The 26,933-nt window shown below is 35.0% G+C and overlaps 2 protein-coding genes and 2 long non-coding RNA genes across 4 annotated transcripts; 1 reads left to right on the top strand and 3 right to left on the bottom strand.

The window, feature by feature from the left end:
* Positions 1-9,074: 9,074 nt before the first annotated feature.
* Positions 9,075-10,047, bottom strand: LOC122303896. The gene is made up of 2 exons (XR_006240850.1): positions 9,805-10,047; positions 9,075-9,695 (listed from the first exon to the last, which is right to left on the bottom strand). It is a non-coding gene; the product is annotated as an uncharacterized LOC122303896 (long non-coding RNA).
* A 4,441-nt stretch (positions 10,048-14,488) lies between these two features.
* LOC122303895 (protein THYLAKOID FORMATION1, chloroplastic-like) lies at positions 14,489-18,983 on the top strand. Its single transcript, XM_043115890.1, has 5 exons — positions 14,489-14,842; positions 16,028-16,295; positions 16,689-16,905; positions 17,858-17,973; positions 18,578-18,983. The coding sequence occupies exons 1-5, from the start codon at positions 14,647-14,649 to the stop codon at positions 18,663-18,665; spliced, it is 885 nt and encodes a 294-aa protein (XP_042971824.1). The 5' UTR covers positions 14,489-14,646; the 3' UTR covers positions 18,666-18,983.
* A 1,736-nt stretch (positions 18,984-20,719) lies between these two features.
* Positions 20,720-22,434, bottom strand: LOC122302301. The gene is made up of 3 exons (XR_006240435.1): positions 21,737-22,434; positions 21,449-21,643; positions 20,720-21,120 (listed from the first exon to the last, which is right to left on the bottom strand). It is a non-coding gene; the product is annotated as an uncharacterized LOC122302301 (long non-coding RNA).
* A 1,007-nt stretch (positions 22,435-23,441) lies between these two features.
* On the bottom strand, positions 23,442-24,127 carry LOC122304649. The gene is made up of 2 exons (XM_043116909.1): positions 23,743-24,127; positions 23,442-23,654 (listed from the first exon to the last, which is right to left on the bottom strand). The coding sequence occupies exons 1-2, from the start codon at positions 24,034-24,036 to the stop codon at positions 23,442-23,444; spliced, it is 507 nt and encodes a 168-aa protein (XP_042972843.1). The 5' UTR covers positions 24,037-24,127.
* Between the last annotated feature and the right edge of the window lie 2,806 nt (positions 24,128-26,933).

Below are 26,933 nucleotides of genomic sequence, written 5' to 3'. Positions count from 1 at the left end.
GTTTGGGTAAATTCATTTATTTTTTTGAGATATTCTTGTGTATTAGGCTTTGAGTTCAATGCAAGGCTACAAGTTTTGTTTGAATATGATCTAATAACAAACATGCTATTGGATATTCACATGAAATGCTAGTGGAGTTGGAAGGAATTGGTGGTGGTGGAAAGATGCAGCTAGAGGCTTGTTCCTTTGTGCTTTTGAAATAAGTTTCTTATTGAATGCTTGTTGTCTTAGGAATCAGATAATGGCAAGAACTTGGTTGGCTCAAAGATTAAGGTTTTCATGTAGCTCTCTCTCTCTCTCTCTCTGGACAAAAGAAAGGAAAACAATAAGTGTAGATCACATATGGGTGTCCCTAAGTTTAGTATCTTTGCATGCAATTAAAAATAAGGTATTTATTTTAGTCATATACACTGAAATTTCCAGTACCCAAGATAGCATGTCACTTTGTATGGTTTATCTGCTTCTTCAGTAATGATTTTTGCAATATCTCTTCATAGATTGGATATTCTTGAAATCATTCTACCAAATGACAGTCTTTCAAGGGTTTGCCAAATATTCAATGTATTAAATATATTACTCAATTGATTAAACAGTTGAAGAGTTAGCTTCACATTAGCAAGTTTTTGTATTTTTGAAGCATGTATAGGTTGGTTTGTGTGGACATTCTGTTGCTTTTTGTACATTTTTTATACAATATTTGTAGTTGTACCTTGTTTCTTTGACTACAGTCATTCCCTTGTGCTAAGACACACAACAGAGGAAGTGATTGTTGCATGCATAATGTTTAACAAAACATGGTTGGTTTACAGAATTTGATATTTCTAATGAACCACCTGTGAGATTTTCTTTGAGGGAGTGGATCAAGTAAGCCAAGGAAGTTCAAGCAACGGTTTTTATTGCAGGTTTTTATTACCATCCATTTATTTTCTAGTGGAGGAATATTACATTTGTTTATTTTTCTTTAAGTCTGAAAAATGTATAAATATGTGAAAGAAAAATAATAGCCTATTATTTGCCTCAAAATGCTGGAGACTTAGCTTGAAAATACATTAAAGATCACAATCAATGCTTTGCAGACACCAATGATCAATGCTAGCATGGTAAGCTGTTCAATTTGCTTTTTAGGTTCTTTCTATGTTTATTTTTAATGCTGTTTCCCTATATACTTTTATTTTTTGTCTCAGGTTCTTTGTGACAGGCATTTTGGTGGGATCAACTACCCTGTTGGTAACTTGGTGGTGTTGGTGGGATTGCTAAGTTCTTGGCAAAAGGCCTTATTGATCAAGGCAGTGAAATACTTTACAAGGCAAATGTGACTAGCATTATATTTGAGCTGGGAAAAATTGTGAGCCTGATATTAGTCTTGTATTAAGTAACACAATATATTATCAAGGATTCATTATCTGGGTCAAAAGGATGCTTTTGTTGCTTATTTTATTTTATGTTGCAATTTTTAGGTGGGAGCTAAGCTGTCGGATGGAAGGGAGTACTTTGCCAAAACCATAATATCAAATGCTACTAGATGGGACACTTTTGGTTAGTTTTGGCAAGGAGCTTTGAAAATTTCATTTGGATGACAATCTCTTTTTTTTGATATATTATGTGTTGGTATGTTTAATTCTCTTACTCATATTTAAATTTCATCAAACTTTGCTTTTGTGTAGGAAATCTCTTGAAAGGAGAATGCCTCCCTAAGGAAGAAGATAATTTTCAGAAAGTTTAAGCTCCATCTTTTCTTTCTATTCACATCGGGGGTTAAACTTGAGCCCTTGCCCATCAGATATGGATTGCCACCATTTTGTGCTTGTGGTACTTGCTTTATTTCATAGCTTCATTTCCTCGACAATTTCAATTTTTTGGGTCTATACTGAAGTAGTATTTGATTAAAAAAATTTTGCTTAATACCTTACCTTCTTGTCTTTGCTTCCGCTTTAAAAATCTACTCATTGTATTTAGAGGACATTTATTTTTATTCTTTTGGTTACCTTTTATTGATTTTCTTTGAAATATAAAATTAGTGCATGACTTGGATTTTGATGAATGCGGTTTTATGCTTTTATATTTTTATGGGGGATAATTGTTGTTTGACGTGAATTAGGATTCACTATAGAATTTTTTTTTAAAAAAATGGTTATTCTTATTTGCGACAAAATATGATCGCCACAAATAAGAATTTCCAGAGAACTAAGCTCGCAGCAAAATAGTTATAGCTCTGTTGAAAACTATTATTTTCTATAGAAATTATTCGCGGCAAAAGATATTCCATCCGACCAAATCCAAAGGCCACCGCAATTGATCAACCCAGACTTGTTATTCTCGACCAAATTGTCACAAAAGAATTTCTATAGGGTGAAATTGTTTGCAGCAGAAATGATGCTTTTCGCGGCAAAATTACCTCGCCACAAAAGCGCAAGTTTCCTGTGGTGAATCAATGTGCACTCTATGCGAACCAGTCGGCCCTCGCTGATAACCATTATAGCAGTGCCAAAGACCATGATAGAGGATCCTCCACCGCTGACCACCATCCACCCCACACAGTATCGTGACATGCCGCCACCCCCAACACCATTACCTCCGCCCAGCTCCCTACTCCATTACACACCTCATTCCCTTCCAGTATGAAACTATCTTCTCTATTGCATGGATTGGTCTGGAGGCAATATGTAGTTTTAGAAATTTTTTATTGAATTCCAGCCCTTCCTAAAGAGCCCATGCATGTTTTGGTCAAGAAAACTGCTGGGATGGCGACTGAAAGGAACGAAAGCGAAAAAGACATGCACGATGGTGACTGAACCCACAAAATGCTCAAATCTCCCTCTCTGACTTCAAATCTCTCCTCTGGCTTTTTTTTCACAAAATGCTCATTCTCACTAAATGTTCTCAAAATTGTGCTTTCCCTCCTCTTTCTATTTTTTAATTGATTTATTTATTTTTTATTATTTAATAATATCCCTTGATGTGACTGTAAGTGAGGCCGCGATAAGGTTCTAGGGACAATTGTCTCTAGAAGAACTGTAAAAAGAAAGAAAGAAGAAAACATAATGAAATCAGTAACATGGTATTTTATTCCTCTACCTAGGGCTACAACCCAAGTAGCAAAAAACAAGTTTGGGATAGAACCAACCTGATTTGACAACAGTGACGCACAAACCCGACTCAACCCGACCCGCATTGTTCGGGTTGAGTTGCACCTTTTTTTTTTTCATTGGAATTTGCTTCTCTGATTCTCTGAGTTAGAGATTGTGGCTTCTATTTCTATGAGGTCTTGATGGGAGGTGGGTTGCGTTGGAGTTTGTGACTATATATATCAGCAGTAACATAAATGATCAAAACCATCATTTATACAGTTATAAAGCTATGTGTAAGTAAATTAAAAGCATAAGTTTCACACTCAAATGAGTTTGGAGAATGGTCATGAGTTTTGATACATAAAAACCTCCACACAAACTAATAGATAACTACCTTACACATGCCAAAACAATCGGAATAAAACAAGTCCTAGTGCAAAGCTCATGATATCTCAGCAAATCATTTGTTTGTTCTATATCCCAAACTTTAAACAAAAATGCAAAAACCATCTTCTCTTCATAGCAACCTCAAATATGGATCAATCCAGGCAACTTTCTCCTCTATAATCTTGCCCAAAGCCAGCCAAAGCTATTCACCACAACAAAGGAAGAAACCATTATCAACTACAGTCAAGAATAAAGTTGTGCCCTTTGAACTAAGAGAAAGACAAACAATGTGTGGAAATGATGTAATGATCATTCAAGGAAATTAATATAATTAAAGTTAGTATTACATTAACCTACTCCCTGGCCTACCAACTCAAGGGCTTCAAACCATATCATAAAAAAAGATTTTTTCCTGTTGCAATATAAGGGAAAGTAAAATCATTCTTTTTCTTTGAGAAAGAAGAAAATGTCTCATATCTATTTCAATTTTTGATTGAAAAATAGAGAGAGAGAGAGAGAGAGAGAGAGAGAGAGAGAGAGAGAAGTTTTAGATTTTCAATTTTAGTATTCCTATTGTTCTTTGCTTTATATACCAAAACTATCTGATTTTTGGCACACAAAATCAAAAACCTAGAATTCCGTTTTCGATTCTATTTTGTCCTCTACTTTTGAATTTTCTCAATTTGAATTTATTTTCTTGGTGAACCGGGCTTAGTAGTTAATCAAACAATCAAATCATTTCACAAAATTTTACTTGGAGCCTCCTTGAGCTATCTTTGGAGGTCTTGGACACGTCGTTGATGACCTTCACCTCGGGAGAAAGCATACGCTTTGGGTGGAACCTCGTACCGTTCTTTGATAGCTTAAAGGAGATACCCATATCGAAGGGTTTTGAGAAAACGGTTCAAGGTGGGGGAAATAAAAGAGAACAAGGATGGGAAGGTTTGAAAATTTTTGGGCAAAGCCAAAAAGCCTAATGGGAAACGAATGTTGTAGTTTGTTTGGTATCTTTGTGATGCATTTGATCTAAGGATCTGTTAATAGAAAATAGATATGAGAGAGGGAGATATGGGAGAGAATTTTGTTTTTCTTCTAACCAAAAACAAAAGAGATCTGAGACAACAAACGAAAATGAAGAACTACGGCCATGAACTGGGACAATGAAAGGCTATTTGAGGGTAAGTTCTGGAGTAAGAGTGATAATTCATCGGGTCATCGGTTTCAACCGATAATTGTGTGTAACAAATTGGTATTGGGCTTGATCCGATGAACCCGGCTTTAGTTGGGCAAGCCCATATCGATTATTTCAAACGAATCGAGCCCAAGGCCTTTTATGCATAGGCCTACCTCTCCTAGTAACCTAAATCTTTGTGATCGGCTAATAATTCAGGGGACTTATAGGTACTTTGTTTTTCTTCTTCTTCTTTTTTTTTTTTTTTTTTTTTGTTGGAAGTTGTTGGTGGCTTTTTATTTTTTCTCTTTTCTCTCTTGCTTGGTGAGAGACTTATTAGTACGTAGTTGTGATAGAAGACACTAGTCGAGGACTTGGTAGTTTGTCGTCGCCTAAATGAATAGTAATTGGGAATGACTTTTTATTTCATCAATGTACTTAGGAGTCAAATTTTGCAAAATGAATTACACCACACACTCATTTGGTTATTTGGGATTTTATAATGCAATAATGTTTTTTTATAATTTTTTGATAAATAATAAAGCCTAAGATAGTGCCACGTGGCACCCGGTAAAAATGATTGAGATTGGTTTTGTATTGAGGATTAGGTTAATGGCATGGTCTTAGGTTTGGGAAGGGGGTAAGCCTTTTGGCTCCTAGAATAAATTAGTATATTGCTCTAACAAGGACTGTAATGCTGATGAAGGCTCATTTCCCTTTACTTGTTCACTGTTTTCTTCTTCCTCTTTCACTTGTAGGACCACTCCTTTCTTCTCAAGTTTATAACATTTGTTAAGAGAGCCTTCCTTAATCATTTGAGATGCAGCTAGACCTTTTAACTCCACTAACATCCCTCTATAGTTGAACTTCACGGTTAACTCTTCAGAATTTTGAAGAATAGGCCCTAATTCCCTGAGTCATTTAATGCCCATAAATATGTCACAACCAGCTAATACTAGCATATGAACATAAGGGGAAAAAATGTTATCCTACATTTTAACTTTGACCCCCTCACTCTTCCATTCACTTGGGGATAAATCTCTATTGGTCACTCTCACCTTAACGTTCTTGGAGAGATCTATAGGGAGTCTTGTCTTATCAGCCACTGTTGGGTCTAGAAAATTGTCGGTGGATTCAATGTCTATAAAGATAGTTACCCACTTAGACCCTATATTTCCCTTGACTCTCATTGGTTTTGGTTGTGGGAACTTGTTAAGGCATGTAAGGATATTTCTGGGCTATCATTGACAGTACTCAAATCCTCTAGTTCTTCCTCTCCCTCCTTGGATGGAACTACTTCCTACCCAGTTTCAACCTCTTTTCTTGTAACACTTTCTCTAATAAATAAAGTTTAGGACTCGAGCACTTATGACCAGGTTTCCGCTTACCATCACAATACTAACATAATCCATTTTCTCTCCTATCTTTTGTTTGGTTTCAATTGATTCTTTGGATAGGAAATGTGGTTTTAGGAGGATTTGGACTCTTTAATAATCCATGTTCAGGTGAGTAGGGCATGGCAGATTTGTGTTATCTCTTAGATAGGTTCACATTTTCTTCTTGAGTTTTAGCTAAATTGTAGGTTGTTGTCATGGTTGAAGAGTTAAACATCCTCACTGGTAACCTTATATCATCTCTTAATCCACTAAGAAAACAACTCAGATTATAAGTGTTTTAGAGCCCACTTAGTATATTGGACAAAGTCTCAAACCTAGCCTTATAGTCTTCCACAATTTTATTTTGTCTCAACCTAGTCAGAGATTCCATTGGGACATCACAGGCATTTGGTCCAAACTTAATCAAGTAATGCTTTGACATATATGTCATAATCGGTCAGCTGCCCAGATTCCTTAAGATCTTGGAATCGTATGAGTGCATTCCCCTTCATGTGAAAGAATGCTAACATGATGCAATAATGTGGTAAGGTGTTGTGAAAAGTGAAAAATGTATAATCGCCCAAATTCCTTGAGATGCTGGAACCATATAACTACTTTCTCCTCCATGTGAAATAATGCTAATCTAATGCAATAATGTGGTGTTTAAAGAAAATGATATACCTTTTATAGCCAACCAGTAAGGTCTTCTCCTTAGAAAACAAAAAACTCCAGATGTATAGTTCTGGCTTGGACTTCACCCACATGGGACTTGTTCACATCATCACGCACTTGGACACTAGAGGAGGATTCTCTCAGGTTGTGACTTCGATTCTATTTTTGCAATTCCAAAGTTAAAGCTACCAATTATTGCATCTCTAAATTACTAAGGCCAACATTTTTGTCTCCGAATTTTGGCATTGTGAGTCGGCCAAATTTTATGGGCATTTAGCCCATCCTGAAGCTGGTTCAAATGGGTTCCATAGTAGTTGATCTTGCACAGAGACCAATGTCTCTTTAATAAACTCTTAGATTGAGATAAAATAATGCAAAAAACTCACTTTGAGAGTGAGGACTTCCAAGAAGAAGAAGATAGAAGAAGGATAATATAAATTATTTTACTTTCTGGTTGATTTTCCAAAGCCGAAAACACTGTACATATAGCTATCAAACTTAACGGATTTGGACCAATAAACCAACAGTAAAAACAAAGCAAAATCAACAACCACATTCTAGTGTTATGGGCATAAGCCCATTAACAAATAACAACCGAAGGTCCAAATGAAAATAACAAATCTGCTAAATCAGAAAGAAACAAAACAACCGGGCCCATGGGCCTCTCTACATCAGTAAAATCCTCTCTCCATTGATGCCTTTCGTACTTCCCCCAAACTCCGGACTTCACATTTCACAAGTGGACTTCATCACTTTCCAGCTCCACCACTTCCAAACTGCAGGTTGTGACATGTAAGGAGCAGCGCTTTTGAGGTTCCATTTTCTCTTCTGCATAAAGATTTTAGTTGTTTATTTTTTTTTTCTAAATTGGGAATGTGATAATTTCCTTCTTTTTTATTTCTTTCTAAGTTTCTCGAGAAAAGAAGACGAGTAGATGAAACCATTATATAAGCATAAACCGGAGAAAAGTTTTAAATTGTGCCAAAAAATGGCCTGGTGAAAATTAGGCGAAAACAGACGGAGTAGAGGGAGAGAAAAAAGAGATGCCGTGAGGAAAAAGTTTGTATAGGTAGGAATGACTGGCCTAGATTTTTACCTTGGTTGATGACAAAGGCGTACCTTGGGGAGGCAGGGAGCCGCAGCCTAACCCCAAAGAGGCAATGATATAAAACAAACAAACAAACAAAAACATTTTGTCAGTCTTTGCATCTGGTTTTGGGGTACATGCTTTATTTTCTTTAATTTTAATGACAAATAGTTATTAGTTATTTTGATCAGAAACCAGAGTCAAACTTCATATATTTACGACTCAGTATTTAGACTAGAGGGTCACATGAGGAACAGAGCTAGCACATGTACTAAAGAGAAGTTGTTATGTGATGGATTTCACTTTTTGTAATCCCCAAACACTTCTGTAAAGAGATGAAAGGTGCCCTCATGCGGGTTTAACGTAATCAGCAGAGACTCAGAGTGTAAGAAGGTAACTCAGCAATGGCAACCTAAGAAGCTAAGACATGCGCACCATAGGTGGTGCTATATATGTCAAATCTTGGTTTGGTTGCAACCTAAGATTGGAAATGGTGGAGTAGTAGTATAACCAATCCAAGTCTTTTGGAGCCTGTTGGATAGCATTGATAACCTGCAACGAATCCCCATCTTCTTAAGGGTGCTGTGGTTTGAAATGATCAGCCAAAATAGGCAGCCAAAACTGCAGCAAGAGCCTCAGCTTTTGGTAGGATCGATAGTTTCGAAATTTCTTTGTCTAGTCCACGCTGCTAGAAATACTCGTCCATTGTCCCGGCAAATGGACGATATAAGAGAAAAGCTTGCACGGCAGCAGCAATATCATAAGGTTACGGTCACCGAGTTTTGTGGAGGAGTCCGCTTATGGGAGGATATATATTGAGTCTCTCTTTTTCTTTCCATGCTTGGGTGGTACCGTAAACATTTGCTTGGTAAGACATATTACATCCGATTTCAGCCCTACAAAAATCTCTGTTCCTTGGAAAGATGCACTCGTACTCTGAGAGAGAGAGAGAGAGAGAGTTGCGAATTGTAAACAAAGGCTGGTATTTCAATCTTAGCAAAGAGAGAATAGTAGCCATTTAATCAATGCATTTTTGTCCAAGGATCTCTTTCATAACTAGATAGTCAACTGAGACAGAGTATCATAGTCTAATGCGTAATTGTTGATCTTGATCCATCTTTGTGAATGTGTCATGTTGCAGTGGGCCACTTCACTTGCACTCCGATTAACAGATCGTTAGAAGCAACATAACTACATATAGATCTCAGTGATCTTTTTTCCATCCTTAAGCAGCAACATGGATTTTCATTAACACATTTTTATAGCTCATCTCATTCTGAAAGCAAATCCAAGGATTATGCAAAATCGGCACGAAGAAGAAGAAACTTAGATATATCTTTCATTCATTCGACTCGGATGTTTTGAAAACACCTTACTACTGTACATACATAAGGCTTCATTCATGGTCATAGTAAGTAGCTACAGCCTAGAAAAGCTCCAAGTTCAGAAAATACTTTTTGGTTAGACATCAATTGGGACCCCAACAGCTTAAGTACATCACAGTGCGAAGGGACTCCTCAGCCTGTTTGATCTTATTATCCTGACTCGATTTGGCAGCTTTAGCTGCAGTATCAGCATTAAAAGAAGCCGCGGATCTTCTAACCTGCCTGTAAGCAGAAAAACAAGTAGATGCACTACTAGAGCCCTTTAAAGATGTGATTGTGGAGTCACTTTTAGGAGCTTGGTCTCTAATTCCTTGCATCATTTGTGAACTTGATTGCAAGATTTCTTCCCTGCTCATGTACCTCCAGATCATCTCCAACTAACAGACCAATCCAAATGCTATTCTTTTTCTGTGTATGTGAGTGTGCGTTGGAGAGTGAGAGTGTGAGAGAGAGAGAGAGGAGTGGGGGACAGGCTTCAAACTGAGGTTATCCACATATATAGGAAGCTAAGCAGGAAAAGAATGGTGGTTTTGCATATATGGTTCCTTCCTGGTTACAGAAAGTCAAGGTGGAAAGTAGCTCCAGTAATGGTTATTGAAAAAAAAAAAAAAAAACCCTTCAAAGATCTTAGTCATCCACTTGGCAAAAATCTACATACCTTCTAGTTTAATTATCTGCAGCATTGAGGCCCGCCCCACCCCCAAGCTATCACGCTAGTGGTACCAGAGAGAGAAATGCTTAATGACCTGGCTCCAATGCAACCCTACAGCAATGTGTTTTTATTAAACTAGACCGATGACATTTTATTCAAAAGCATCACTTGTCAAATACACCTTAACCCTTGGTGTGGTGAGACACATGGGACTTTTTATTTGTTAAGGGGATAGATTCGGTCCCAAAAGTATGAGAATTAACTAACATAACATGTTGCTTTCTTTCCCGTCAATCTTTAACCGGGTACTCTCTCTTTCCATTTCTTGCTTTGACTGGTCTAAAACTATGTCCATTTATCTCCCTCTCCATTATTAATTTCTTGTTGCTTTGCAGTAAAATACCATTTCTTAAAAGATTTTTGCAGATTAACAAGGACAGTAGCATGTTACTTCCATTAACATTGGAGCAGAAAGCATCATTCCACGTGAATCCATAGATAGCATGTACACGTTTTAGACTTTAGTCAGTTGGATAAGATTGACACATAGCCATTATTGCAAGTTGCAAACCTTTGTCTCTTCTTTTCCTTTGCCCATCCTTCTTTCTTGAATTTGTTTTCTTCATGCACTGATCTGTATCTGTATGCAGCTAGACTTTCTTGTCACCATATGATTTTGGGCCGAAGTATGCTGGGCCTATGTCCGGACACTACCAATGCTCAGGTCAGTGGCCCAGGCCCAAAGAAGAACAAAACAATTGTCAAAGCAGAGTCCCAACCAAGAAAGTTTTGACTAGTACTCAGGGCTCTATGGACCATACCTCAGAAATTGACAGACGTAAAAACCATGAACAAGAAGACATACGACAACAAATTCATTCAATGATACACGCAACAGCAACAACGACAAACGACAACATATTCAAGGATACACGCAACAAATTCAATGACAAACATCACTAGTCACTACCATAACATTAGATCAAGTGCAGTCGATTGCACGGTATTCCACATGTGATTTTTATAATAAATATCTATACTTCGCCCCTCTGAACTATCGAGAGTTTTAACTTTTATCCGTTGCATCTCAAATTATTAAAAAACAAAAAAAGGATATTTTGCATTCTAATTAAATTATAGTTATTGAGATAAAAGAAAAATAGGTAATATGACATGATACATAGAGAATAGAGATGAAACTCCCATCCATACAAGGTTATAAGGTACAACCATATACTCTTATAATAAATGGACATGATTACCAATAACACCATGATAAATTCTTCAGTAGTTGACTTATTGTTAACTTGGACATTTAGAATATCTCAATATATATATATATATATATACTATATAGTAGAAAAATTATTTGTGAATAATAGTGAAATAGTTTGAATTAATGTGTTTTATTGGGTTTTAGAAAATGAGAGAAAAAAAAATATTATAAAGTTAAAAAATTCTTTGAATATAATTTTATTTAAAATTTGAAAAAATTGTATTATTTTTTATATTTTGTTTAGAAATTTTGAAAAGTCGTATTTTGTTTGTATTTGAATAATGATTATCTGAAAAATTTGAATATCTTAAATTTAAAAGTATTTTATATTGAATAATATTTGAGAAGAAAATATTTAAAATTATCTTGTAGCTCAAATAAAACCTTTAGACATCATAGACTCTTCATTTTGTCCACCTTTTAGGTCTTTCCCAAAGTCTCTTTATGACTCTCCCTACAAGCTGGGGTTATGATGCGGTTAACTGAATCGCCATTTTGCATCGTTTGTAGGAAAGCCTTCCTGGAACCCCAAAGACACCCATTATGAGGAAAAACCTTTAGGCTATACTTGATATTGAGATGAGTTTAATTAAATTGTAAATAATAATATTTTATAAATTTCGTTGAAATGAGTTTAACTTTTTCATGTTTAGATGAGTTTCTAACTTTTTAAATTAAAAAATGTATGAATTCGATTGAGATAAGTGTAATTTTTCATGAGAAATTAAAAAATTAATTGGTCCTATCAATGATTGGTTGGAGATATTAGACGTTAGGGTTGTGCATGTGACCCAAAATTCTTGTGGACCCAATTAAAAAGGTCCGACTCGACTTGAATTTTATCGAGTTGTATCTGATTGGGTCTCCAACTCGACTTAGTTAACGGGTTTGTATTTTACATTCAACCCGTCCTATCTTGTGCATAAAAGCATAGTTATATTACAGTTTTCCAACCATAGCCGCCCAATGTTTACTTGCAAGGAACCTAAAAAGACTAGGCCTTTGGTTAAAATGTGCTTGGGATTAAAGATGCTGCAATGGCTGCAAATGCTTCAAGCCTAGTGTTGATTTTATTGGAATGATTATATGGCCCAATTCAAAACATTCTGTTTCACTCTGGGAAGTCAAGGAACTTCCAAAAGTTGTAAGGGAGTATGGGGCAGAGCCTATTGGAGTATTTGTGGATGATGATGCAAACACAATATCAGGAGATTCTGATGCGTCGAACCTTGAACTTGTATATGGTCTCTATGCAAATGAAGATGAAATCCTTCTAAACTAAATTTCTGATCAAGAATGTTATCTAGTTGATTGGATTCTTGTGGATAGTACAGAATGACTCGGAGGGGTCGAGGTCGGACACAACAGTCTCGTATTGAATGGAGTATTTGCTCCGGTTGGAATTAAGGACTGTGCCCTTTGATTTGAGCTATGTTTGTTTCTTTCTTTCCATGAAACCATAGGAAAATGTTGTAGGGGGTAGCAGAGGAATCTTTCAGGGCCATGAAGGTTGGTCAAGCTATGTTCTTTTGGCTAGTTTCAAGGTCGTAAATTGGTGAGATCGGTCGGAATATTTGATTACACATTCAGAATCAACTATAAGGAAAAAGAAATAAAGAGAGAGAGAGAGAGACAAAAGCAACTACAGGGGTGAGCAAATCTATCGGATTCTAGTTCTTGGGAATGTGTTTGTGTTGGTCATTTTTATTTTATATTAAAAAGAAAAATGAGATAGAGGGAATAAAAAGCAGAGTAAAAGTAGTGAGGAACAAACTTGGTATGACCTGACCCAAAAATTTCAAGTTGGATTAGGTCGGTTTGGCGTATTTTTATGTCAGATTCGAGTCGGATCAGAACCAAACTCAGTTTATTCTAATCGGGTTGGAAACCTATTAGACGTAATAACCTACACAAAATGCCTTCATTTCTATGCATACAAAAGCATCTATGCCTCCTTGATAACTAAACGTATTATGCTAGTTGAAAATCTTGGTAGGATAGATGATAAAAGTGTACTTGTGGAAATTAGGTCGAATGTTGGTGAGTAATGCTAATGGCAAGAATTCACTATGCACGTGAACAGTAAATAAATTCCCATGCCCAAATCAATTTCACATTGCTTTAAAATCATGCAACTATAACAACTTTTAGAATTCTTCCTTTAGAAACAACACAAGACAATGCATACTTGCAGTCATGGTTTCGATTAAATGATCTGAATCTTGGGTAGGTTATTAACACACAGGTTTGGAAGTTGTTTTGGAGTAAAGTTGTTAAAGCCTTCTATTAATAGTAGGGCGGTGATACAACTACCGATAAGCATTTTGTCCCTATTTTTAATATTTTTTTTTTAATATTCAAAAAAATAAAAGACAAAATGCTTCATATGAACAGGTCCCATAAGCATTTTCCTTAATATTAATTGAATTAATTAATAAATGAAGAACACAAAAAATACAATTTAAAAAAAAAAAACGAATTGATGTGAATAAAAATGTAGTGGTTTTATTTTTCCTTCATGAGGTTTGGATAAGAGATGTTTCATCTCTAATTATAGGACAGTTGCTTTTGTATCCAAATGGTCATTTTAAGATTATTGAGATGATTTTAAATTGTGTTTCACCAAAGTATGCATTTGTACTTTGTAAAAAACTTGGAAAAAAGGAGACTATTTTTTTAAGTGAAAAATAATATTTATAATCGTGGAATACATAAATATTATAAAATCTATTTAAGAAATGAATAAATACGAGATTTTATTATTAAAAAATTTAAAAATAAAATCTATTATTTTTAAAAAACAATTACACGATATTTATGCCATCTATAATTATATATAACATTACAATTTTCAACCGCAAAAGAAAATCACCTCGTCGTCCGACTTTTTCAGTTTTTCTTTCCAACACCTTCCCCTCACTCCACGTTGTTCCCAAACTTCACGGAATCCATGCGTCCCCCATGATATTTTTTTATAATATTTTAATTAATTAAATTTTAAATAAAAAATCTGTTTATAAAATATTTCTTAAAAATAATTTAAATTTATAAAAAATATATCATCTTATAATATTATTACTAGTTAATTTATTAATTACTAAAATAAAATTTTTACAAGTACTATAATGATTGACGGGGCTACATTTATCAAATTTTTAAAAAATAAAAATGATCTAATCTTATTTTTAAATCTAAATACATAAAAATTTTAAAAATTATTTTATTTTATATTAATTCAACAATTTTATTACTATTTATTAACCATCTAACTTTTCAACTCACTGTCAAAACGGACCGTTTTCTTCTATTGGCTGGTAACTGCTCCATCCCAACTCCTAACAAGCAGGAGAAAACACCCTCCCTACGCTACGAATACACGTGTCAGTTTCTTATAAACTGCTTCAGTGCTCCATAACACACCCAAAGCGCCAAAACTTTCAATTTCACGCACTGGATAAGCTTCCTTTCGTGGACCTCTCTATCTGTCTGTTTTTCGCGAGAAAATTTCGGCAAATGCACTTTTTCCCGGAAAATCTTTAACGACCAACTTTTCTATTCTTTCTTTCGATACAATGGCAGCTGTGATTTCTCTGTCTTTCTCAGTACCAAGTCAATGTCCTGAGAGAAAAGCGATCGTATCTTCTACTCGTACTTCAGCTACGAATTTTGAAGGATTTCGATTGCGTTCGAGCTTGTCGTGTCACTATGTGGGCGTTCGATCCTCGGGTTCTTGTAGTAGGGTCATTCATTGCATGTCCACCTCCATAGGTGATTTTCTTTGCATTCTTTGGTTGCTGAGAAAAAGAGCATAAGCGAAATATAGTGATCTTTAGGGAAAAAAAAAAAAAAAAAAAACTTAAGCCCGAGGTTGTGAGTTAACTCGATTTTTCTCTTCATTTTGTAGCTGATTAAGTTAGTTTTAAAATCATAATAATAATTTAAAAAAATGTGACTGCCATTGTTAAAGCTATTGGTACTATTGGTTGGAATCACTACATTGATTTTTAGGTAATGTGTTAAAAGGGCATATAATTTAAATGGATATTTACTATAAAATATATTTTTTAATTGAATTAAACTTCTTGTTATAGTTAATCTTCTTCGAAAATCATACGTGTCGGAAATAGAAGGATTTTGTGTTTGATTTTGGGCAGAAATCTCAGGAGCTTCATCCTTCGAAAACATTCGTAGCTGAACTGTGTTTCTTTCTAATGGGTCGACTCGTTGCGTCCATTGTCCTATGTTGAGACCATGATTCCTTTTTGGTTTGGAAGCTTCTTAAATTGGTTTATTTTACGGCCCGTAGAGACTGCCAAGAAGATTTGTGAAAAGTAATGGAGGAAATGTGATTTCTGCTTGTAGTGCTATTGTTGCTTGTGCTATTGTCTTTTTGCTATGAATTGCTAGTTGTATTGAAGTAGAAGTTAAAAAATTTCAACCTTAGTCAGTGCCCTACCTAATCCTATGAAGTATAATCTTGTATTCATAACAATGGAAGCGTAAAATTTTTTCTTTTGTTGGAAATTTTCCAAAGCTGTTAATACTTCATCAATATTTTAGATATTTTATTTCTCTCTCTCTCTCTTCTTCTTCTTCTTCTTTTTTTTTTTTTTTTTTTCCTGAAAAGACTTTGTTGAAGTTTCTTTAGCCATTCTGCATGTCATACTTTTTCAAATTAATGGCATAGCCATATAACTCTTCTTTTTTTCTTTTTTCCTTTTTGCAATATTATAATGAGTTATTCCATTGATACAAGTGAAACAATGATGAGATGTGTCCTTAGAATGGCACGTTGAATCCTCCAGGATTTTATGTCCATATCTGTAATGCTTCAATGATATTGGAATTTATGTTATCCTGTTTGTTGTGAGTTTTCTGCTCAGATTCCTTTCTCATCCTTAGCCAGAAGAAGAAGAAAGATACTTAATTATATTTGTTGGTCATGATATGCAGAGTTGCCCACTGTATCTGAGACGAAGTTGAATTTCCTTAAGAAGTTTAATCGACCTATTCCCACTGTCTATAACAATGTGCTTCAGGAGCTGATTGTCCAGCAACATTTGATGAGGTACAAGAGAACATACCAATATGACCCCGTGTTCGCCCTTGGTTTTGTTACTGTGTATGATCAGCTCATGGAAGGATATCCTAGTGATGAGGACCGAGATGCCATCTTCAAAGCATACATAAGGGCACTGAAGGAGGACCCAGATCAATATAGGTTTGACTAAAATGTTTCTTATCTTTCTTTAACTTGTGATGAGACGATGCAACATTATTTGTACGTGAAATAATGACCTGCATGAAATCCTGGGATGAATTCTTACAAATGACAAACTTGGAGGTCCTTTTCCCTGAAACGAAATTGTCCTGGTGATAGTCACTATCACCAATTTCCTATACAGAGGACCCTTTTTTTCCAAGTAATTTCCTCTTCAGAAGACTATTTATGGAAAGAAAGCAATCAATGTTTGGAAAAGCTCGAGTGAATTTTTCAAATAAGTATTTGACGCTTGTGTTTTATGAACCTTTGTGCTGTATTTTGTCAAGTTCTTTTCAATTATATGTGAGAAGCATTCTCTTAAAGTGAAAATTCCTGTATTATGCACCACAGAATTGATGCACAAAAATTGGAAGACTGGGCTCGGGCACAGACTGCCACTTCATTGGTTGAGTTTGCCTCTAGAGAAGGAGAAGTTGAGGGGATGTTTAAGGACATCGCAGAAAGAGCTGGGCGTAAGGAGAGTTTCAGCTACAGCCGTTTCTTTGCTGTTGGGCTCTTTCGTCTTCTTGAGTTGGCAAATGCAACTGAACCCACAATTTTAGAGAAGGTTAGAGCATTAAATCCAAGCATGCTAAGCTTGTTTGCCCTGGGATATTTTTGGAAGTAGAGCATTGAGTTTTCCAGTGTCTACCTTTCTACCCACAGTGGTCGAATTTTAGTGGTGGACCTATAATAAGTCACTGGACTTACTTGCTCTTGAAGATTATGAAGAAATTAGACCCATAGATGAATTGATTTGAGCATCTGGAGGCTTGTAACTTGCAAATAGGCCAACTATTGGTTGATCAAGTGAAAAGAACTTCCACTAACAAATAGAAAACGTATAATTCAATCATTATCCTATGTTAGTGGGCTCCCCCAAAATCACTTGATATATTTGGTACAGATGCAAGCAGCATAAAACGTTACTTAGAAGTATTATTTATCTTTTAGGGTAGATTAGCTCTCAGCTATATTCCCGCTTGCTGCGATTGATGATAGTATATAAATTTTGACACCAAAAGGGAACCTGGTCGTGTAGCCTTGCTTTCCATCATTAGGAATTGATTCCTTTGCAAAAGTCGATACTTCATTGGTAAGATAAAAATTTCACGTGTCTTTCAGCATGGAATGGTGTAGATGTGGCTGTAGCTAGGGATAAGAACGTATCCGCATGAAAATTTGTATGGGTGGGCCTTAAAAACATGTTTTGCCTCGCTCATCGTATTTACCAGTCTACCATGTTTTGCAATACGCCTGTTCTAGTTCATTACCAAATGCCTGTGTATCTGAAACTGAGACTTATCTAAATTTATGAAGATAGCTGAAATTTCAGATCAGAACGCGAGTTAAATCTAAACACAGTATCACACATGACCTATTATATTTTAAATTCTGTTTACTTAAATTGTTGGCAAGAAAGTTTAATCAGGAGCTGATGTAATGTTTTATCGAGTTTCATTTAGGAGAGAGCTTTTTGACTAATGGCCTGACAATAACTCTTATTGCTTTTCTAACAGCTCTGTGAAGCCTTAAACGTTAACAAAAGAAGTGTGGATCGGGATCTCGATGTATATCGCAATCTGCTTTCCAAGCTGGTTCAGGCAAAAGAGCTTCTAAAGGAATACATGGATAGGTGAAAACAATTACTTTAACAGAATCTATCTTTTACTTTTTCAGTCTGTGTCACTTTATTATTACACAGGACTGGTTCCTCTAGTGGGATGATAATTATACATGTCTGGACTAGATAAAGTCTGCAAATTCATCAATTTCCAAAACTGGAAGATTGAACTGTTGCCTTTTCTGGAATTTGTAAAAGGACCAGAATTTCCAAACCTTAGCACAGGGAGGTTCACCTATCAGAATGATACCGTAGGAGTGAGACTCATTGAACTTCCAAACTCTCACATGAAGTCCCTCAAAAATAGTTGTTCACATGACACAACATGTTGGGGTTCAAATTCAAGCCCTTGTATTATCTTGGGCCTTTGTTACCACTGTAGCCTTCCTTCAGCTGGCAAAGGGCTGATCCTGGGTAGGCTTGTGGTAGGTCTTAGTTTCGTACCAAGAATAAAATAAATAAAAATAAAATAAAAATAAAAATAAAAAAAAAAGAAAAAGATTTTATGTTATTATTGTCCTTGGTAATTGTCTAAAATTGGCTTATGAAACAAATCATTCGATTTATTTTTGGTGAATAAACCACGGTATTTCTTTGCAATTAACTTGGCTTTCAGGGAGAAGAAGAAGAGAGTGGAACGAGCAGAAGCACAGAAGGCTGATCAGGCCATCGCAAAATGTTTGGCAGAGTACCAGCAGCATTAAGGCCAGTAAGTTTTTGTAGTGGTTCCTCCGATTGCCCACCACCCTCTGAAGCTACGAATCCCTAATTTGTTTGTAGTGTTGTTGAGGTACGGTTGAAGTTTTTATAGTTTAGGCAGCTTTTATCATCTGGTTACTTTGCATGTATAGTGTATCGTTCTGAATGGTGATATAGCTACATCTTCCATTGATGGTATCCGCATACATCTCCGGGAAGAAAAGAAAAATATGTCCTTCGTTTTTCTACGAACTGTATTTTATAATTTCAAAGCTATAATGTAATACTCAAAATGCATATAAATTGGTATTCTGCTTGGAAAATCCAACTTTCTTAAATATCTCTCTCTCTCTCTCTCAATTTCATTTTTTCTCCTCTCTTGAGATGTTCATGACCCCTTGTTTTTTCATTTAATATCTGTTTACAGAAGTAATTTAGCTTAGAAAGTAATAATTAATATGAAATTACAGAAGAGTTACGTTCTGGAGAAATGGCTGCTTTAGAAGGAACGCTAAAGTGTAAGTGCTTTAGAAGCGTACGTTCTATGATCTTCAACTATATGTTCATGCCTAAAATTTATGTTATCTTGATTAATACGTGTATTACAATGAAAATGATAGCATGAAAGGTGTGCTTGTAAATAAGATGATAAACGTGTTTTGAAATGATGCAAACCTTCGACTAACCAAAAATGATATGCTTAGCAACACCTTGGCCAAGTAGGAAGGAGAGTAAGCTTGATGAAAACTGATAATTAAGTTGGGGTGCTGCACAAGCCACCCATAGCCACAAGTCAAAAGGGGATGCTACTATTTGGCGTAAACGATAAAAGTAGAATACTAAACTTGAAACCAATCCTAGGGCTAAACGGGATTAGACGATTACCAATGCTCAGTGATCAAGTGGTGCCAAAATCTGCCTGCAAAAACTTCGAGTCTGATCGGTGATAATGATACCATTAGAAACCCATTATTCGTGCGAGAGTTAAAAGCCTAAACTTGTGATTGTTCTAGTTTTAATATACTATATGACTTGCGTACTTGCCATGATTTTCACACCATTTTGTCTGCTTATCCATTTCATTGAATACCTTTCTTTCACTCGTCGCCAGAGTATCTACGTAAAGGATGGGCTGAAGTCTTTGTGGGCTTTGGGTTGGGACAATAATAAATTAAAGGGTGGGGCCCAATGTACTTAGTTTTGTTATATTTTTTAATAGAAAAAGTTAATGTACCTCCCAATTCTTACCGCTCAAATATATCACTCAATAATTTTTATTACTTAGTAAGTAAAGAAGTTATTTTAAATTTATTGATATATTTTTTTAAATATTTAAATATATTAAAAATTGTAAAAAAAAAAAAAAAAAAAAGATGCGGTCAAATAGAGTGATGTTATTCAGGTAACAGAGTAGCCGCTCATTTTTAAATGGGCTAAGGTTGTGTGTTAAACCCAATTACTGAGCTCCCCACTTATCTTTAATTGGGGATAGTTTGGGCTTAAAAGGCCCATGGCCTCTTCTTGGCTTTCTAGAAGATCTTCGTGAAAGTATATATACTCAGCTGGATAGTGTAAGAAAGGAATCTGAAATGATATAAAATTTTCTTGTATTTTCTCTCATTTTCTTGGAGAAACTCCCCTCGAAGAGAGCAAATCAATGTTTTATTATTTTAATTTATGAGGTGTGTTACACTTTCTATCCAAATTAAGGAGAAAGACGAATATGACATGTACATTGAGACTAGGGGTGTAATAAGCCTGGTCGATTCGGTCTTGGAGTGGGTTCTAGGATAGGATCCATTTTGAAAGACTAGACCGATTTGGTTTAGTTTAATTAGTTTCATTAACGGTGTTTCTATCCGGACTACTTTTTTATTTTTCATATTTGTTCATATATGTATTTAATATATTGATCCCTATTATGAATGTGGAAGATGTGAAGGCACATTCGGTTTTCATGTAAACATTATTATGTTATATTATGCCATGATAAGTTGCAAAATTAACATATTTGTGAGAATTCAATGATATATAAAAAATGAGCATGTTCTCTTCCATACATTTCAAATATTAACAACAAAAGATTCCAATACAGTGCACATTTACACCATAAGCTTGTGTAACTTTGGCATAATGTTGAAAAATGGAAAACTTATTCAGAATTGGATTGATATATGAATTGCAATCAAGACAGAAAAAAAATAAAAAATAAAAACCAAAGTAAATAGGCTTCACAGATTTACACTCTTCAACTTTGCCCCTGCTTCATGAATATTACAACATAGCAAGGCATAGTGGTGAAGAAATTAATATTCCACCTGAAACTAGTGGTGAAGAAGTTGGAATCGATCAACCTGCTCTTGGGACATGTTACAACTCCTCAAGTGCAGCCACACCTTTCTTTTGAGCAAGCTTTCTTGCATTTTCTACTAGGGACTGGTATTTGTAATAGTCAGAACCCTGAAACAATCACAAAGGACTAGAAGTTTCAAGGAGCGTCGGTATTCACACTCCAATTTAGAGTTATATCGTATAGTAAACTCTCATTTTACTTCATGAGTTTTGCTACATATAAGGACAGTCGTGCACTAATCTGTGTATCAATACTGATTTGTTTATATTTAAAATTTAAATTAACACTGTTTCAATAGAATCTACTTTTTGACTAATTACATCACATTGGTGCACGGATTAATGCATAATTGTACTTGCAATTATATTTTTTCCAATAATAGAGCCACAGACAGACAATGGCCATGCATGCCATCTTGGTTGAAACTGACGTTACCTCAGCGCGCAGTTCCCTAAGCTGACCAAGCCATTTGGACACTTCAATATCCTTTCTTTGACGTGTAACTCTCAAGTGCTTCTTTACAAGTTCTGTATCTTTTTCCACTTGCTTCAATTCTCTCTCAACATGCTTGGCATTAGCCCTAACTTGCAATACTTTTTTTTTTATTCCATTTAATTCGGTACCTATAACCTGCATAAGGTAAAAACAGTAATATGATGGAGATGTCGGGCATTTAGTTATATGCTGTAAAATTCAAGTTGAGATTTTGTTGGATCATTTTACATTAACTTGGTCTTGTATGACTTGTTTTGAACCCAAAGAGTTCCAAAGTTTTCCTTTGACAGCAGCATTGGCAATAGCTTTCTCTTTCAGACAAACAAGCTCATTTTTTTCTCTTTTGATCTTCTCTTTATGATCCGCAGTGGTTTCCTTGAACGGCCAGTACGCCAATGCCCGCCATTCATTGGAATGAAACCACCATATCTGCTTCAACGGTACTCCCAGAAAATCCAACAAAATTGAAAGTAAAAATCAGATGTTCAATGAAATACAAACAAGAGAATTAGTCGTGATGGCTAAATATTTCATTTTAAACTTACAGCATCGTCAAGCTCCTTCAATGGAAAACATGAACTGATGGTTTTCTGTCGGCTTCCATATATTTCTTTTAGCAGTTGCTTTTCCTCTGCCAAATTGTTGGTTCCATGCAGCATCCGAAAATGCAATTTCTGTAATCATCTCAACAAGGGGAGAAAAGCCAAGAGAACTAGGAAATAAAAATAAGTAAAAAAAAGAAATTTATCAAAAGGCATGGCACTCGATAGTTTAGTGTTGATTCTTACATGCTTATCAAGCTCATGTGATGTTGAAAACGAATTAGGAGCTCTTTGCTTGTAATCATTGCGTTCAGAATACAGCTTCTCTAGAGCTAGTTGAAGGAGATCAAGTTCTCCCTTCTAAGTGGGTTGAAACAGAGAGAGCGAATGAGGAAGGAAATGAAATAAAAGATAAATATTCTTGTATTAGATTCTTTAGGTATGTTTGGGTTAGAAACTATCACAACCTATTTCAAATCAATTATTAATGAAATCAATTATTATTTTAAATTTTTATAAAAAGTTAAATATATCTCAATCTATTTCATACATTCAAATATATATCAATGAGACTCACAAAATATTATTATTAACAGATCAACTTAGATCATCTGAAATCATCACAATATCCAAACGCAGCCTATATAGAGTTCTTGATCAAACTTTAGGACCTAGAACAAGAGAAATAGATGCATGAAATGGATATCACAATATTTATAATAGTCCTAGTAAATTTATTGGTAGACGTTAAGAGCCAGGTTTGGATAAAGAGAAGTATCCATATAATTCTATCTCATTTCAATATCTCAACACTATAAATATAAGTATTTTTCAATTTCAAATCTTCAACTTTTTTATTTAATTATTGTCTAATTAGAACAACTTTCTCAAACTTTCAAATAAAGTATAAAAAACAATATAATTATTTCAAATTTCAAAACAATAATAATATTAAAAAATAATATTCTAATAATATCTTATTCAACTTTTACTCTCTCATTTCCTAAAACACTAAAAAACATTTTAACTCAAACCATTTTTATTTGAACTATTTTTTTATTAATCTCAATGGATTGATTTATGGAGCTATATAAATTTTGTTAAGATCAAGTTTGGATAGTGAGTTGAGTAGATATAAAAGTTAAATAAAATATTATTAGAATATTATTTTTTTAACATTATTATTATTTTAAAATTTAAAAAAATTGAATTATTTATTATATTCTATGTAGGAATTTAAAAAATTATAATGATAAGATAAGTTGAGATAAACCATTTCTATATCTAAATAGGGCCTAAATCAAGAAATCAGAATATTAACGAGGATAACAGAAGACCCAAAAAAAAAAAAAAAAAAAAAAAAAAAGAAGATCAAGTGAAAGAGTAGATTATTAGGCGTTCATTCTTACATAGATATCAAGCACTCCTTCAGGAGAGCGCGATTTGGTAGGTCTCACCCGGTATGCATTATTTGCGAAACACAGCTTGTCCAGAGCTAGTCGAAGAAAATCCATTTTCTCCCTCTTGTCGGCCACACTCTTTCTGAAATATCGATCTTCATTTTTAAGCCATTCCAGCTTAGAAATCAGTGCTTTTCGATTACGCTGTTGACAAAATTCACCCAAAATCACAACCTCTTACATAATTATCATGCTTTAAAACTAAAGATATCATTGTAAAGAATTCCCATACCGTGTTATCTTCCAATTTCCTGGCGAACTCAGTAATATCTTGGTTAAGCTTTTTGATAAGCTTTTCAGCCTCTCCGATTCTGGCTTCCAAATTTGGCGGCCACAACTTGACTACATAGAATCGATCTACTTTCTTGGTAATATGCCGGCCTTCTTCAACAACATTGCTTATGGAATCCTCAAGTTCTGGCCCCTGGTTTTCCTTTGCAGTTCTATCTTGTTCCAACTGAAGGTTGTCTCCTTTGGTCTCGATTACCTTGGGCACTTTTGCGACTCCAATCTTTAATTCCTCCATTTTGCCGGCTTTGCTTGATATTCTTACAAATTAATGGCTGAAAATCTAACTATCTTTTGAACACCTGCATTACATTTAAGTGAACATCGACAGGACGTTGAATAATTTTCAGGAAGAGATTGAGGTTTTGCTAGATTTAAGTAGCCACAGAAGCGAAAAGGAAAAGTGCAGCATGTAACACTTTGAACGGTAAACGATGTTGAAAGGACAGGAGAAACTCATAATCACACGTACCTTGAAACATTTCATTTCAAACACCTACATAAATTATATTGTTCCGATAAAGAAACACGTGTGTATATATACACAGAAAAATGATTTATTTAAATTCACAAAATGATGGAGGTTGATGTAACATATTATATTGTAAAATAAATATAATAAATGATATAAAATAATTTCTTCTGTTTATAAATTTATTTTTATAAAATCAATTTGTGACTACAACGTTAATTCTCGACTCATATAGACATGCACACTAACGTAAGCATTTTAGGGGAAAAATATAATCTTGATAGCTGCAGCAAATAGGTGCAACTTCATCTGGAAAGATGAATAATCTCTGAATGCGTAAAAAATGTATGAAAATGGAGCTTGGAGGTAGTAAAAATTGATGAAGTCCTTTTGGGTAGATATTCCTGAGTCAAAATCAAATGCATTGATTTTTTTTTTTAAATTAATTTATATATGCAGACAATTATCCACAAACCAAGTTAAAAAAATTAACTGTAAAAAGAAAATAAAAACTGAGCACAATAAAAAGGCATGTAACTTAGAAGAATAGGGATCTGTCTTTTACCTCTGAGAGTCGAAAATCTGAACTTTCAGTGGATGGAAGCGAGGTCACAACCTATGCGTAGAGTCTAATGATAAGTTAATTTATAGTAGAAACGTGGTAGGGGGTGCTGTCCTCCTGGATTACAGTCAGCCACTATGCCGTGCCCAAGGCACTTGCACCTCACGCCAAGTGTTCCAGTAATACCTATTATATATATATATATATATATATATATAAAACATAGTCCAATAATACCATTTAAGTAAAAACAAATAAAGTCAATCCCATCAGCCCAATTTAAAAATTATCATTTTTCTTTATGAATTTTTCAAACTCCAATGAGATTCGGTTATGTCATGTGTATATAAATCCCCTCAAATTATATATTATTTAGTTTATAATCAATATTTAAGTTATTAATTTTAGCAATCAGCCTCTTGAATTATTGAAAAATTAAAAAATTAAAATCTACCCAATTTCATCTTGAAAAGTCAAAATTACCCCTAATATTTCTAAAGAAAGACAAAAATATACCCATATTAAATATTGAAGAAATGATTTTTTTATCAAATTGTTTTAAATAATTTCTTAAAAATAAATAACTAATTAAAAGTAATTATATTATTATTATTCAATCTTTAATGTTTTTCAAAACTTTTGAAGAGTTGGTTTTTATAGTTATTATTTTGTACAGGTTATCAAGGGTATTTACGTTGTATTTGATTGAATGTCTTGACCCCAAATAGGCCACTTCAAATTTAGGACACCAGACACGTAACGTCCAGAGAAAAATGCTTACTGCTTTGACGTTAATCCAAAGTTGTGTGTTGTTGGCTGCAACATGCAACAAGGCACCAATATGGAGCAATTGACGAGCATAATTTAGACTCACATTTGCTAGTTGTCTTAACATTATTGACTACTAAGTAAGATAGCTTGAGAAAAAGTGAGAACTAATGTCTTTTCTCTATCATCTCTAGTAGGCGATAAAGGTGAAGTGAAAGTCTGCTACCATTACGATTGAAGTAGGGAGGAGGTGCATTGACCACTGCGGTGGTTGGAGTGGAGGTAATGGAGGGGTTAGACAAGTATTGGGATTCATTGAACTTAAAACGAAAAAGAGAAAAAACCAATTGGTGAAAGGAGAAAGGAGTCTAGTGGGGAAGATCTGCTCTGAACAGATGATTAGAAAGGAGGTAGTGAGATCAATGATGGAGAAGGTCTGACATGTAGAAACAAACAAATGGAATTCAACGAAATTGGTGTGAATTGTTTTGTAATTACATTCGTTAACTAGGGAGGCATAAACAAAATGTTGGATGGTTGTCCATGATTGTTTGACAATTCTCTATTCGTTTTGAAGGTGTGTGATGGAATGACTTAGACTTATTTACTGGATTTTTCCAGTGAATTATTTTGGATTCAACTGTATAATCTCCCCTAGGTGGGATGAATCAGAGAATGGGTGAATTGATTGGAAACTTGATAGGAAGGGTTGTTTAAGTGGATGATAGTGAGGGAAACATTGCATGAGGGCGATGTCTTAGAGTGAGGGTGGAATGTGACTTAAGAAAGACATTGGTACGAGGAAGAACAACGAGCTTTGAAGGAAAAAGAATGTAGTATGAAAAACTTCCTAAGATTTACTTCCAATGTGGAAGGATCTCCCATGACAAGCAGGGATGTGGTGGTGGGGAGCAAGATGAACCATATGAGAAGGGTGTATCAGCTCAGTTTGGCTCTTGGTTGAGAGCACCTGCAGGCATGCGTTGAAACTCAGTGAGGAGTAGGGAGTAGAATAAGATGCATAGAGAAAAAAGGGCCAAGGATAAGTTAAAAAGAATTCTAACTGTGGAAATGGAAGGGGTAGGTAATGGCGTAGAGGGGGAAGGGAGTGCTGAGGTATGAGAGCCTCATGTTGAGAAGGAAGGGAGAGGGGAGGAAGTAGTAGAGGGGGGCTGGGAATAAGGGGAGAGGGTTTGAATCTTGGGGATAAGAGTCTTGATCTGTCCTGAAGGAGAAGAATGAGCAGAACATGTTAGATGATTCAAGGAGGGAAGTGGTGGAAAGTGAAAAAAGGCCTAGAAAGTTGAAGGGAGGTAGCTAGAACAGGAGGGCA

This window comes from Carya illinoinensis, chromosome 3 (assembly GCF_018687715.1).
Source record: "Carya illinoinensis cultivar Pawnee chromosome 3, C.illinoinensisPawnee_v1, whole genome shotgun sequence".
Taxonomy (NCBI): domain Eukaryota; kingdom Viridiplantae; phylum Streptophyta; class Magnoliopsida; order Fagales; family Juglandaceae; genus Carya; species Carya illinoinensis.
Note: the sequence above shows the minus strand (reverse complement) of the source record. Positions and strands in the feature narration are given on the sequence as shown.